The 15,054-nt window shown below is 43.1% G+C and overlaps 1 protein-coding gene across 1 annotated transcript in view; it reads left to right on the top strand.

Moving 5' to 3' along the window:
- The window catches only part of usp28 (ubiquitin specific peptidase 28), a gene marked incomplete at both ends in the record, with an annotated part of 65,245 nt that overhangs the window by 13,897 nt on the left and 36,294 nt on the right, over positions 1–15,054 (top strand). The window contains 5 exons of the mRNA XM_080748703.1: positions 712–782; positions 2,965–3,041; positions 3,141–3,289; positions 3,782–3,909; positions 13,807–13,902. Coding sequence (XP_080604829.1) covers positions 712–782; positions 2,965–3,041; positions 3,141–3,289; positions 3,782–3,909; positions 13,807–13,902 — 521 coding nt within the window. The remainder of the gene's footprint in view (positions 1–711; positions 783–2,964; positions 3,042–3,140; positions 3,290–3,781; positions 3,910–13,806; positions 13,903–15,054) is intronic.

Genomic DNA, 15,054 nt, shown 5'->3' with positions numbered 1-15,054 from the left:
GCTACTCACCTAAACAAAGGTAGTTTTGCGTTGTTGAAAGTCTATTCTCCGTGGTGGGAAACCTCTCAGCACCCCACCCACTCTGTAAAACACATTGTTTTTGTCTTGAAATAAAATACATCCAACTCGACCGCCGCTTATTTCCGGGTTATGTCTGCGGTGGCTCATGACAAAACTGCCATTGGTTTAGGTGATCAGCGAAGTAGTTTAGTTTATTTTGACTGAAGTTGAGCCCTCGTAGGGGTACAGAAATCCTGGTCTAAGCCCCAGTTCCACTGTAGGGCCAACCCAGAACTAGAACCAGAACTTTCCAGAACCAAGAACTTTCAAGAACCTGTGAGGTTCCGGGACCAAGTTCTGCTTACGTTTCCATATAACCAGAACTAACCGGGAAGGTCCCAAAAAAGAGCAGCAGCGCTGCTGGCCCCTCCCATAGGTTCCCAGAACTAAAGTTTAGTTCTACCTCAGGAGCAGAACCTAAAAAAGGTTCCAGGAACCTCGTCTGAAACCGGGCCGTACGCAATGGAAACACAACCAGAACCAAAAAAATAGGTTCAGGTTCCTGAAAGTTCTGGTTCCACCTTGCAGTGGAAAGGGGGCTTTTGAGTCACCCGCCTATTAGAGCTCTTGACCAGAACTCCTGCCATGCATGCATGAGCCTCCACCCCCCATATACAGTATAATGAATCTGTCCTCTTCTGTTGATTCTAGGATGTCAGTGAGTTTACCCACAAACTCCTGGACTGGTTGGAGGACGCCTTCCAGTTGGCCGCCAACGGAAAGTACGTTACTGCATGTTGTGAATTAGTCAATCCTCTGTCATGGTCCTAAGAGCTTTCCTCTATTAACACCTTGACGTCCGAAATAGAATGGTGGTTGGTAGATTAGCCGTGACATTTCTATTATTGTATTGTGATCTGAGACATAATATTATGTTTATAAACATGACCCCGCAGCCCCTCCATCTTGAACAGCGCCGCTGTTTTTTCTTTTTTCCCCCCCCCCAGGCCAGTAACTCACCATGATTTTCTCGATTTCCGTTGGGATAGAATGGGGGTTTTGGCCGATCGTCGATGTCCCCATGCGTTTCGTGTGCGCGATCCTTTCACGTAAATGTCCCCGCAAATAGTCCATGTGTGACTGAAGAACAGAACTGAAAAGTTTCGCTAGCATAGCCCCAAGCATGGCTGCAGGAGGAGCTCGAGTGTGTAGACAGTAAACGGATGGGTGGAAGGTGCCTTGGAGAAGGAGAGGCGCTGACGTCACCTCTGCTTCATGCACGGTCTGCATGAGCTATCAGTGCACGAGTGGTGACTAGGGAAGGTTAGACGATCGCCGATTTTCGGATCAAAAGCTTTTATTCCGGTTTTAAAGACAAAGTCCGGGAATGTACGACGTGGCTGAGAGTCCCTGGGGGGATGTGCGATATAGTACGGTTTTAACATTAAGGGGCTCCCCTTGGCTTAGAAGGTGTTAAGGGCGGTGACTGATCCCGCAGTTTAGTTACTTCTCTGGACACCAAGCAAGTAGCGTAGCCAGAGAACAACACGACACAACAAGGCAGTGTCTGGGGATGGGACGATATGAAAATGTCATATCACGATTGTTGTGACCAAAGAAATCGCGATTTACGATATTATTGCGATAATCAAAATCCATTATCCTGGGGCGGAACATTTGCCAAAAAATAGCAGATCTACAAGCTCACAACGTGTCACAATGCGACGTGTTGTGAGCTTGTAGATCGGCTATTTTTTGGCAAAGACATTTGATAGAGAGTGAAAAAAAAAACGATATCAAGTACGTGTATTAAAAGTATGTTTTACCAATTATCTACAAGCTCACAACGCGTCGCGATGCGACGCGTTGTGAGCTTGTAGATCGGCTATTTTCAAACAGCCTAGGTGTGAAATAGGGCTAAAGTAGTTTATGTATGTTTTATAACATTATAATTTATACCTGCAAAGTAACTAGTAACTAGTAAGTTTTCAATTAATTTGGTGTGGAGTGAAAGTACAATATTTGAATCTGAGATGTAGTGGAGTAGAAGTAAAAGTATTGGAAATTGGAAATACTCAAGTAAAGTACAAATACTTAAAAAGTGTACTTAAGTACAGTACTTAAAGTGTTAGTTCAGCAATTTTTGACATAAAGCTGTGTGAAATACTTGCCATTAAAATAGTGGTTACAAATGTATTAATCCATTACCAGAGTCCCGTGGTCAGAGTTCTGGTCAGTTTCTAATGAATATTAAGTAGTTCCAATGGGGTGGGGGCCATTTGGCGTGGCCCAATCATTGAAAATAGATTAATCCACAAAACTAGTGTCATTTGTATTGTTGGCCTATTTCTACCATATAGAGTGAGGTTTCGTTCTGATCAGCTGACTGTAAAGCACCTTGTTTTGGGGATATACGTTGCAGTGGCGTAGTGATACTGGACACAAAAAATAGTACCATGTGACAGAGGGGTCAAAGTTGAACGAAAGTTGGTCTATTTGGTAGAAATAGGTCAAACAATACAAATGACGCTAGTTTTGTGGATTCATCTATTTTTAATGATTGGGCCATGAGCCCCTGCCAAATCACCGGAACTACTTTATATTCATCTAAAACTGACCAGAACTCTGACCACAGGACTCTGGTAATGAATTCATACATTTAACCACTATTTTAATGGCAAGTATTTCACTCAGCTTAGTCAGCTCAGTCAAAAATAGCTGAACTAACACTTTAAGTAAATGTACTTAGTTATGTACTTTACACCACTGCTAATAAGCATGTTGAAGTTGAAGTAGAAGTTACTTCAACAGTGGCATGGATTGAGTTCCCAGCATCACAAGCATAATCCACATGCTCATGCAGCAATAGAATGAATCAGTTGAGTACATGGTACTGGTATGCATGGCCCTAGTCAATGTATTGAATGAACCATTGTGGACATTGTTATGTTGTTTTACTTTCAGAAATCCAGAGGACAAACAGGAAAACCCCATGGTCCAGCTTTTCTATGGTACCTTTGTGACAGAGAGAAGACATGAGGGTATGGATAAAAACATTGGTTTTGTTGTTGTTGTTGTTGTTGTTGTTGATGATGTAAAGTGCCACTGTAATTCACTCCAACCATATTCTTATTGTATAGGTAAGACATTGTCCAATATTGAGCAGTTTGGCCAATATCCTCTACAAGTCAACGGTTACAACAACCTGGATGAATGTCTGGAGGGTGCCATGGTAGAGAAGGATATCGAATCCCTCCATTCAGATCAAAGCGCTTCACCTAGCCACGAGGTGAACTAAATCATTATTATTTAACCCATTTAGGCCTAGAATTATGTAATACTTGAACTATTGAAAAATAGCAGATCTACAAGCGCTGCGAGCTTGTAGATCTGCTATTTTTTTTTTTTATCTTGATTTTGTTTTGCAAGTCTTTGAATATATATTTTTGAAAGCGAACATTTGTAACTCAAATATTTGCTTCTGGGGGGTCCCTGGAACAACATATTTTGAGATGGGGTCTGCGGCCAAATGCATGTAATTCTGGGGGTCCTTGACATTGAAAAGTTCTGAGAACACTGATTTAGAAGAAGGATTTAGAAGACATTTATAGAACCGGGTAAAAGAATATTCAAAGACTTGCACAATTTTGCAAAAACAGCAGATCTACAAGCGGCACTGCTGAAATAATGTACCGTTATTATTGTCAACAAAAAATAGAGTGACCTACCAGTATTTGTGCTTACTAATAAGAAAGTCAATTTTTTGGGGGGCTGATTGCAGAGATGGTTCTCAAAATTACCACCGGTCCTGACCTTTGAACTGTCAAGATTCGAGTTCAATGCCCAGCTTGGACGACCCGAGAAGATCCACAAGAAATTGGAGTTCCCACAAATCGTCTACATGGATCGGTAAGACTTTTCATCAGGGGCGTCACAAGGGGGGAAAGTCAGACTGAGTTACTAGGGCCCAAGGTGGAGGGAATCCTTCATTATTTTATACTTTAGCTATTGAAAAATAGCAGATATACAAGCTCACAGCGCGGCTCATGCAAATCTTTGAATATGTGTATTTTTTAAGCGAACATTTGTAACTGTAATTATGCTTCTGGGGGGGTCCCTGGAACTAAATATTTTGAGATGGGGGTCCGTGGCCAAATACATATCATTTTTAGCGTCCTTCACGTGAAAATGTTTGAGCACCACTGACATAGAAACATACAGTAGGTTTTTCAAAAAACGTTTTGAATTTTGCTAAAAATGTTCAAAATTTTTCAAAAATAGCAGATCTACAAGCTCGCAGCGCAGCACTCAGTGCCGCTCCGTGAGCTTGTAGATCTGCTATTTTTCAATAGTTAAAGCGCAAAATAAAGCGTTCCCAGTCGATGTACAGAATGAAAGAAGTGGGAATGATATGAAAACTATTACGTTTAAAACACCACCTACAAATACAGACACTCCAAACGATCCAAAGATTAACTATAGATGCTGCTACTGTATACCGGTATGCACATGTCATCTATCTACCAGTAAGACTCCTTATTCGGGAGATAAGCGACCGTAGGTCGCTTATCTCCACAAATAGGGCAAAAATGTGTTTTTCCAAAATCTTCCTGATCCATGTTGATGACATGAGTGTAGACATGCTGTGTAGTGATTTTCGTGATTTTAGGGCAAAATCTGGAGGAGCAGTGTCCAAAAATGTGTTTTTAAAAATCGGCCTGAAGGTGGCGCTATATGGGACAGATTCATGTTGATGGGATGAGTGTAGACATACTGTGTAGCGATTTGCGTGATTTTAGGGCAAAAACTGTAGGAGCAGTGTCCAAAAATGTGTTTTAAAAATCGGCCTGAAGGTGGCGCTAGAAGAGGGCCATGTGAGAAATGAGGGGTTGCCTTGGTGGACGAATAGGTACCTGCCCCGGCTCTCCCGGACGCTCCTAGCCCGAGTTACGGCATTTTATGTGAGCTGCAGTGGAGGGGGTCCTCCACTGGGGGCGCCACCACTTTTGCATCCGTTCTGGAGCACCAGGAGTGGGTGGTCCCCAGGAATTCCCCGTGAGCAGCCCCGTTGGGGTGGTCATTTGGTCATTTTTGCACATTTGGTCATTTTTTACACCTGGGGGTCCCCCAGGGACCTGGAGGTCCCTGGAGCTCCGGGGGTCCTTGGAGGTTGTAGTTTGGCAGGTAAGGAGTGTGTGTGCAAAATTTGTCATGGATGGGGGCAACGGTTGTGGAGATATGAGCAGGGCAAAAGTGTGACGTGTGGCGTGTGACTCACGGAGGGACATTTTTTTACACCTGGGGGTCCCCCAGGGACCTGGGGGTCCCTGGAGCTCCGGGGGTCCTTGGAGGTTGTAGTTTGGCAGGTAAGGAGTGTGTGTGCAAAATTTGGCATGGATGGGGGCAACGGTTGTGGAGATATGAGCAGGGCAAAAGTGTGACGTGTGACGTGTGACTGACTCACTCACTGACGGACGGACGGACGGACGGACAGACAGCCGGTGGAGGTTTTGGTAGTAAATGCGACCTACGGTCGCAATAAATGCGAGAAGTCTCTGTCTGTTTGTAATCCGCGTATCTCGAGAACCGTTCGTCCCACCGGCTTCAGATTCGGCACGCGCGTTCCCCGCTGCGGCGCGGAGTGCAGTGCCGGGCCTCGACCCGACCCGACGCACGGTTTTCCCAAACCGGCGCGAAACATTCGGAATCTCCTTATGCGGGGCTGATTGTTGACATCAGGCTGTTCCGGAGGTGTAACTTTCTGTATGGACCAGTGTTGATCATAACTGTTCATTGCCGATCAAAATTTGGACATTTTGCACAGTTTTAGCCATAAAACAAACATCAGAGATAAAGGGCGTTAAAGATGGGGAAATGCATTGGAGTATATGGAGAAAAACGGCCGCGCGATGCTCTCAGCGTCGACTCGAAGCGACTAGCGGCTAATGGGCTACATCCATGCGTAGCCCCAACCTAACGGTGAGATTTAAAGTTAATTCTGTAAATACAGCAAACACGTCAAAACGTTGTGGGCCTCCAGCGACATCAAAGAGATTGGCGCGTAGACACCTCGTGGGCATCCCATGAGTTAAAAGAACAAGATGATGCGCACATCCTTTCCAAGTGCTGGTGCTGGGCTCAGGTTGACATGAGATTAAAGAATGGAGGTCCGCACAACAGCTCAATGCTCCACAATGTTTATTTAAAACATAAAGTTAGATGACGTTTCGGCCATCAGCTGGCCTTCATCAGGTGAAAATCATTATTAGTCTTTGTCTTCCTTTTATAGGATAGAGAGTCACATGACATATCACATGACCATACTATTTTCAGTATACCATATAGTGAATACAAAGTTACATAGAAAAGGTACCACCACATAATATTTTTAGGATGTTTTTAGAACAGTGTTTTACAATTTTTTTTAAATATATATATATTTTTTAAGTTACAAGTTTTACAATTTTTTAAAACAGTTTTTTAAAGTTAAAATCAGTTGTGTACTTCAGGTCAGGTCAAAATTGTAAAACACTGTTCTAAAAACATCCTAAAAATATTATGTGGTGGTACCTTTTCTATGTAACTTTGTATTCACTATATGGTATACTGAAAATAGTATGGTCATGTGATATGTCATGTGACTCTCTATCCTATAAAAGGAAGACAAAGACTAATGATTTTCACCTGATGAAGGCCAGCTGATGGCCGAAACGTCGTCTAACTTTATGTTTTAAATAAACACTGTGGAGCATTGAGCTGTGTGCGGACCTCCATTCTTTAATCTCATCCCATGAGTTAACCATAACAGTAAAATACATATTCCCATTTCTAGTTTCCCTGCGTACCCCCTGCAGTACCCCTGCGTACCCCTAGGGGTACACGTACCCCCATTTGAGGAACACTGGTTTAGACAAGAGATGGCAGCTGTGTTCTTTGCTGGAGTGATGCAGGAGTCAGGTTGGTGGATAATGAATCAGACCATTACAGTCATCCTGAAAAGAATATCAGAAAGTAAGTACCGTGAGATAATACTATAAGATCTGCAATATGAAATTATGTTAGATATGAAATATCGTAGAGAATAAGACATTTACACTATGGTTTCATCAGCCAAAACCCGGCTATCCGTCTGAGTGGTGAAAAATACAGGGGTGAGATCACGGAATATCTGATGTCATGCTTGCGGGCTCTTAATTGCAGTCTAAATCTTCTGGAAGCAGGGGAGGGGTGGCGGGGGTTGCCGACTTATCAAAGACAGTGTCAAGGTGGGCGCTGAGGCGGGCGCCAGTCGGAGCGCGCAGCGGCATCAATATGTCATGAGTTTTTCACGTTCGCGCTCACGTTCAAAACAAATGGGATGGATCCACCTCTGCGATGGCTGATGTGAATAAGCATTTCATCTTTAATTTAGGCCTAGAATTATTGAATGCTTTAGCCAGTGAAAAAATTGCAGATATACAAGCTCAATTGTAGATCTGCTATTTTTGAAAAAGTCGTGAAAATGTGTGAAAATCTTTGAATATATGTATTTTTAAAGCAAACGTTTGTAACTCAAATTTTGCTTCTGGGGGATGTCCCTGGAACTAAATATTTTGAGATGGGGGTCCGTGGCCAAATAAATATCAGTTTGGGGGTCCTTGACATGAAAAAGTTTGAGAATCACTGACATAGTAGTCTCTCAAGAACAGACTAACTGAGCTCCAGTTAAGTGAAAAGGACCTTTTCTTTGACGATGGCTGGCCAGATTGCTGACATAGAAACATAGGTTTTTAAAAAAAAACCTTAGAAGGATTCAAAAGACACTTATAGAATCGGGTCAAAATTCTAATTTTCATGATTTTTCAAAAATAGCAGATCTACAAGCTCGCAGCGCTGTGAGCTTGTATATCTGCTATTTTTCAATAGTTAAAGCATAAAATAATGATACACAATAGTGTGTACCCGCTCTGAATGGGTTAAGCCCCTCGACGTCCTCAACTTTAGGTATTTAGTATTGATTCCGGCCACGATCGCTGGGTATTTTTATTAAATTGCCCCTGGAGGTTATTCCGTGTCAATATCACCAAGGCTCAGCATCATGCACACATATGAGAGACAGAGAGACCTGTTCTCTCTTATGCAGTCATTCTTTCTCTTTTCTGATTCTCTTTCATCACTCTGTTTTCCTTCTTTTTCCTCCTTTTATGACTTCCTTCTTATTTTTTCATCTCTAGGGCTGTCACGATTATGACATTTTACATGACAATTAATTGTCACTCAAATAAACGATTTCATTGTGTTTTTGTCGTTGACTATTACATTTCTGTTTGGCTTTTAGGCTTTGAAGTTGCACATGGTAGATAGGACACATAACCTAAATATACAAAGAAATTACTGACATATTTGACAACTTTATACTTAAAAAACAACATTGATAGTGGAAATAGCCGATCTACAAGCTCACAACGTGTCGCAAGTTGTGAGATTGTAGATCTGCTATTTCCAATATTTTTTACTTAAAAAAAATATATATGAACATTTTTCAACATAGAAACGATTATGACGATTATGAAAAATAACCGCGATTATGTCAAATAATTTCGATTAGACGATTATGTAATAATTGTGACAGCCCTATCCACAACTTTCCAACATCCCATCGTGCATTGCGCAGAAGTTGTACGGAGCTTCCGGCGCCGCAGCCGAGTGTGATCTACAAGCTCACAACGGTTGCATCTGCGACGCGACGTGAGCTTGTATGTCTGCTGTTAACCGGAAGTGTGGTGCAAAAGATTCTCCAGTAAATTCCCGCGGAAAGAGGTGGATACATCTCTCTCAGTCTCTCTCTCAGCTCTATGTCATGACTGAAGTGCCTCTAATGGCTGGGCCTGTGTCCAGTCTGAACTAACACTGACCACAGTCTCCCTGTCAGCCAGCCTTTCCCTTACAGAGCACTTGGTGACTTTGGACCAGTGCCGTGGTGGCTACATCACTGCTCCAAGTGACAATGTTCTTTGTTTGGGGTTGGAGCAATTAGTGCGATAGTGATTCACTGTCTGGAGACGACGATGACTGTATGGTAGTTAATGGTGCTGGTGATTTGCTATCCATTTTGCGGCGACACAGGACACAGACCTTTCCATGCCTGGAAAGGTCTTGGTATACAAATATGTTTTAGGAGCGGTTTAAAGTGGCCTTAAATCCTTGGGCAGGGCATTCCAGAGCCTTGGGCCCCCCGGGCCACGAAAGCCTGATGGCCCATCGTGACAGGGCGAATACTCAAGCAAAGCACAGATATACGCAAAACATGTATTAACAGTTTTACTGCCAGATTTATTATTTATTTATTGGGGCTGGTGCCAGCAAAAAGCAGCTTACCTTTGCGATGTTATAGAAAAAGATCTATTGATTATTTCCAAATGATTTTTTTTTTCATTGGACCTATTATATGTGTACTTTAGCCAAGCTGGCGGCAGGGGGAAGCCTAATGCAAGGAATGGATGTGAAATCAGGTCCACAGAGAACAGCCAGGAAGTGAATTGAACATCCATTGATGTTTACGTGTGGTGGAGATTTGAAAGCAGCATTACGGGAGATTTTACTGTACACACCCCACTACCCCTCATCAGCTTACAGTCATCAGACAAGGTAAAAGAACGAGCGTTCATATTGGCAACGCGCCACCGTCAAAATTGGGGCGAACGGGAACGTCCAAAGCAGTAAAAGAGTTAAGTACTCAAGTAAACTAAATGGACCAGCATCGACAGAGGAAAACGGAAATACACACTGATGGAGGCAGGAGAGGGACAGATAGAGAGGGACAGATACGCAGGTAAAAGTAAGAGGACAGTTAAAGACAGGGACGTGCAGAGAATGTTAGAGAGGCAGGGACTGGGATTTCCAAAAGGGCCTTTTGGTGGAAGCACCGAAAATAGCAGAACTCCAAGCTCACAGCGCTGCGACGCGTTGTGACCTTGGAGGTCAGCTATTTTCGGTGTGTGAAACCAAAGTGAACCAAGCATAACCAAGTCAATACTGGAGATGTGGCGTAATGGCATGGATTTCTACACAGAGTAGGCAATTCTTTCAACATAAGATGCTGCATTCAAGCTCAGGAGAGTTTTGACCAGGCAATTCTATTGAATGCTGCCTTCAGGTATGGCATGGAAAGAGGGTGTTTGCATTTCTTTCACCATAGTAAAAAATGCATTTAGGCGTAGGAAAGGGCAGTTTTTACAGACAGATAAAAGGGTCATGTCTATGTGTGACAGACAGACAGACAGACAGACAGACAGACAGACAGAGAGACAGAGAGAGAGAGGCAGAAAGGCAGACAGTCTGCTGGCTGTCTGGTTGGTTGGTTGCTAAAGCCCTGTCCATACTTTGACCGAAACCGCCGTTTTCGGTCAAAAGGTCCTTTTCAACTATAAAATGAAATTCCTCGAAAGTTCTGGAATGCTTTTTCTCCGAACAATAGTTCTGAAATTTGCACAACGAGATGTTGTGACTCGCCGAAATCTAGTTGGGTGAAACGGCATACGTGATTGGTCGGTTGGATCACTTGTGTGTTCACAAGAAGACGGTGTTGTGGCCACCAGCATCCCAAAGCTGTTCATCCAGCCGTGGCTCGGACCCCCGTAACCCCCGCCGGCTAGATGTGCTCAGTGCTCGCCTCCTCCTCAGCTGCACAAAGCAGGGCAAAATCCTCCTCCTCCTCTGCCTCCTCGTATTCCTCCTCCTCCATAACCTCCACAGTGTGCCACCGCTTCCAACTTTTCCATCTCCGCCGTCGCTGCTGTTGTTGTCTCTCTCTCTCTCTCTCTTTTCTCCTGTTCTCTTTCTCCTCACAATGCGCCTCGCCGCCTCCGACACCACACGCAGCGTGGTGTACGCTTTTCCCCCGAAACCTCCGAACAGGAGTGAAGTATGAACATCCGACGCTTTTTTTTTCCGGAAAAGATAAAAAATAAAAAAGTTTATTTTTCAACCGAAAGGTTCGGTTCGGTCGAAGTATGGAGATGCCTTAAGAAGCAGTGAGATAATATGACAGCGGAGAGAGGTTGCCAGTTGACTGTTGAATATTACGTAATTAATGGGCAAATTAGAGTGCTGCTTCGCCGCCTGTCTGTTCAGACGACAAACACTGAAATCAATACGCCTGGCGGTCTCCCTGTACTCAGCGGCCCCATAGACACACTGACACTCATTAAGTCATTACATTTACACAAACTGGGACTCATTCATGAGAGCGAGAGTGGCGATAAAAATAGATGAATCATACCAGTTGAAGCAGTTCCTTTATGCCGTTTTTCATTTATTATTATAAAATACTTTCTTATACTTATACTTTCTATTAAGTTGCTCCCGTATTGGAAATAACAGGAGCCGAGGGAGTGGAGCCGTGTGGCATGAAATGAAACAGTATCATAATCGTTTGTGGAATAGACTAATAAAGATGCCAGAGAATAGAATAACCAGGAAAATATTTGATTGGGATACCACTGTAAATGGTGTATACAGGCAAGTGAGATCGAAGATATGTATAAGAATTGAACTATACCAGTAAGACTCCCTAATCGGGAGATAAGCGACCGTCACGTCGCATACACGCACTTTAGAAGGCAATCGTAGCCAATCAGGAGGGAATATGGGAAATGGGACAGATCCATGGTGATGACATGACTTCAGAGATACTGTGTACCGCTTTGCATGATTTTAGGCCAAAATCTGTAGGAGCAGTGTCCAAAAACGTTTTGCAAAAATCGGCCCGATGGTGGTGCCATCAGAGGTTGTGATTTGAGTGTAATTCCAAAATATGCATATATTGTAATATCCAAAACACCAAGTTCATTTTGGGCTAGGGATGCCCCGATAACGTTTTTTTTGCTCCCGATCCGATACCGATCAAATATTATTGCTTCCGATTCGATCCCGATCTTTCCCGATCCGATCTTTTGGCAAGGCATTAAGAAAAAATCAAACCTCGGTTCGAAGTGGAGCGGTGAATCTGTGTGTGTGTGTGTGTGTGTGTGTGTGTGTGTGTGTGTGTGTGTGTGTGTGTGTGTGTGTGTGCGTGTGTGTTTGTGCCTGCACAACAGCGCCCCTCCTTTAACTTGTGTGGCCACTCAAGGTATTGCCAGGCTACAGACATACCCAGCCAGCCAGCCAGCCAGCCAGCCAGCCACATAGCCAGCCAGCCACAGACATACCTGTCTATTGGGAGCGCTTTCACCGCTCCAAAAAAAATTCTATTCATTCTATCACTTAGTGCAGCACTGAATCAACAAATTAAAAACAAAGCTTATGAGTAGTGTACCACAAAATAACCATGCAAACTAAATCAAATTAAGAGCAGAATAGTGCAATAAGAACATAATTCTATTACTTTTTTTTACAAAACGAAACAAAACAAAATATTACATTTAAATATCCTGTGTTGAACAAACTAAAATATGTCTAAAACCTCAGTAAACTTCTTCATAATCACATATAGGCCTATAACTGTCTCCAGCCACACGTCACAAACGTTGTTGTATGCCAGGGTTCCCCAATTAGTTTTCGCCAAGGGCCGAATTATGTCTAGGGTACCAAGCCGAGGGCCACCACATTGCGGGTGGCGACGGCAGCGTTCCTGCTACTCCAGCGACAATTCAGATATAAGCCTACTAGTGCAGTGTTTCTCAAGCATTGTGCACTAGGCCTGTCACGATTTACGAAAAAATCGATTTAAATCGATTTTATTGGGGGACGGTGAAAATCGATTTTTTTAAAAACGAATCGCGATTCGACCACCAGAGGTCGCCCTCGGCTTAATCTCCATTCTGTCAACGTCTCTGTGTGTTCAACGTCTAACGTCAGGCAGACGCAGGCAGCGGCAGCTACAGTAGGAAGGCTCACCCACTCACAGCTGCCAGCGTGCCTCCATTGGGCTGCAGAGCAGAGCTCCGCGATTTCGATTGACAAAGAGAGCAGTTAGTTGAGTGCTGTGTCATTACTTTGCTGCTACAGAGCATAGCACTAATCAGTGCTAAGGGCTAACAACAACAATGCTATGTACAGATGTAGCCTTACATTAAGTCGCTCCTGTAGAAGTTTCTGCATTGATGACGTATAGGCTACAGGAGCGTCTTACAGCATAGACAGACAGGTCCGGAGTATGGTCTGCAAAACTGTTACTGCGGCTCTTCTACACATGCACACTTGCGAGACATATCTTCCGTACAAGTTCTGCAAGGTTTTTGCGACTTGTCCGGTAGCCTTGTTTAATGTATTAGTCCGTATTGTTAAATAAAATGAGTTTTTACCAAGTGTGTGTCTTTTCCAAATCTAGCATCTCTGGTTTGGTTAAAGATGGCTGCACTTATCACGTGACGTTCATCCATTCCCCCATTCGCTCATACAAGGACATGACGTAAGTGTATACGGAAGAATGCACAATAATGCTTCCAGCCACCAACGGGCGCTGTTGCAGCTAACGTTGTAGCAAACGAGGAAAAGTTGTACACTTGGTAAAAACTAATTTTATTTAACAATACGGACTAATACATTAAACAAGGCTACCGGACAAGTCGCAAAAACCTTGCAGAACTTGTACGGAAGATATGTCTCGCATGTGTGCATGTGTAGAGCCGCAGTAGCAGTTTTGCAGACCATACTCCGGACCTGTCTGTCTATGCTGTAAGACGCTCCTGTAGCCTATACGTCATCAATGCAGAAACTTCTACAGGAGCGACTTAATGTAAGGCTAGTACAGATGCATGTCTCTGCCACTGGTTACAATGTGGAAACAACGTTTCTAGTATTTTAAATGGCCATTCTTGTGTACAGATACCTTCACAAGAATATCGAGCAGACCCACGGGAGGAGAGGGGACGTGAAGAGACTGAAGGACCAGCTCGCTATGCTTCAACAGAAACTTGAGTGGTGAGTTGAACTGCTGAGGCCGTTTGAAACGCGAGAGCAACGTGGCCGGCCAATATTTATTTTCAGTTAGGCTATTGCTGTGGACAAGATCTGTCTTAGGAGATACATGGCTCTCCATTGAGGAACAAACATCCCTCTGTCTATATTCATCCTTAGTTCATGGGTTTGCGATTCAGTTTGCATTTCTATTTTGTAAAAATATAAATTTAATTTGGTAAAAAAAATATATATAAATGACAATGTTAGAGTACTATGAAAGTAAGAATGTTCAATTCTCTCTATATATGTATGTATTTATTTATTCTTTAATTGCATATACATAATGCATTATAGCAAGCATGCATGCTTGTAGCAAGGGTCTTCAACAGGGGGTCTGGAACCCCTAGGGGGGTCCCAGACTGGGGGTCCTCCAAATCTTTGTGTGATAGAAACTTGTTTTCCCCTATTTTGAAGCGGTGAAAACCGCTTCCAATGAATGGCTTTGTGTGTATCACGCCCATATATGGTCATTTCAGTCCAGAATGAACAGGCTTTTTCAAAAGCAGAATGTCTGTTTAATTACCATATATGGTGATGTCAGTCCAGAATGAACAGGGTTTTTCAAAAACACAATGTATGTTACCTCATGTCCATATATGGTCACTCCAGGCCAGAATTAACAGGTTTTTTCTGTCCCGTACGTGCAAAATATCAGTCCAGAATGAATAGGCTTTTTCAAAAAGCAAAATGTGTGTCCCATGTCCATATATGGTCATTTCAGTTCAGAATGAATAGGCTTTATCTGTCCTGTACGTCCAGAATATGTGTGCGGTGTCCCTCCCGGTCAGATGAATGGATACTTTGAGGATTGGTCAAGCTTCACATGATAATTTGGCCTTCAGGGTTTATCTATCAGTTGTACGACACCACCAGAAGGATGTCGGGTAAATGTAGTAGGCCACAAAGACTGATCAGGGATAAAGATCAGGAAAACTGTACACCAGCTGAGAAATAGACATAGAGAGACTACTTGGAAGTTATTGAGACACCATGGAGTGCCCACTAAACTAGTGAACATAATTAAAAACAGTTATACTATAATGAACGATAAAGAGGAGCATTAAGGCAGACAAGAGGACATACATTGACAACCTAGCAATATGCCACCATTCT

This window comes from Nannobrachium achirus (genome assembly GCF_963921795.1).
Source record: "Nannobrachium achirus genome assembly, chromosome: 19".
Taxonomy (NCBI): Eukaryota; Metazoa; Chordata; class Actinopteri; order Myctophiformes; family Myctophidae; genus Nannobrachium; species Nannobrachium achirus.
The sequence above is the reverse complement of the archived record's forward strand: the minus strand, read 5'-3'. Positions and strand labels throughout refer to the sequence as shown.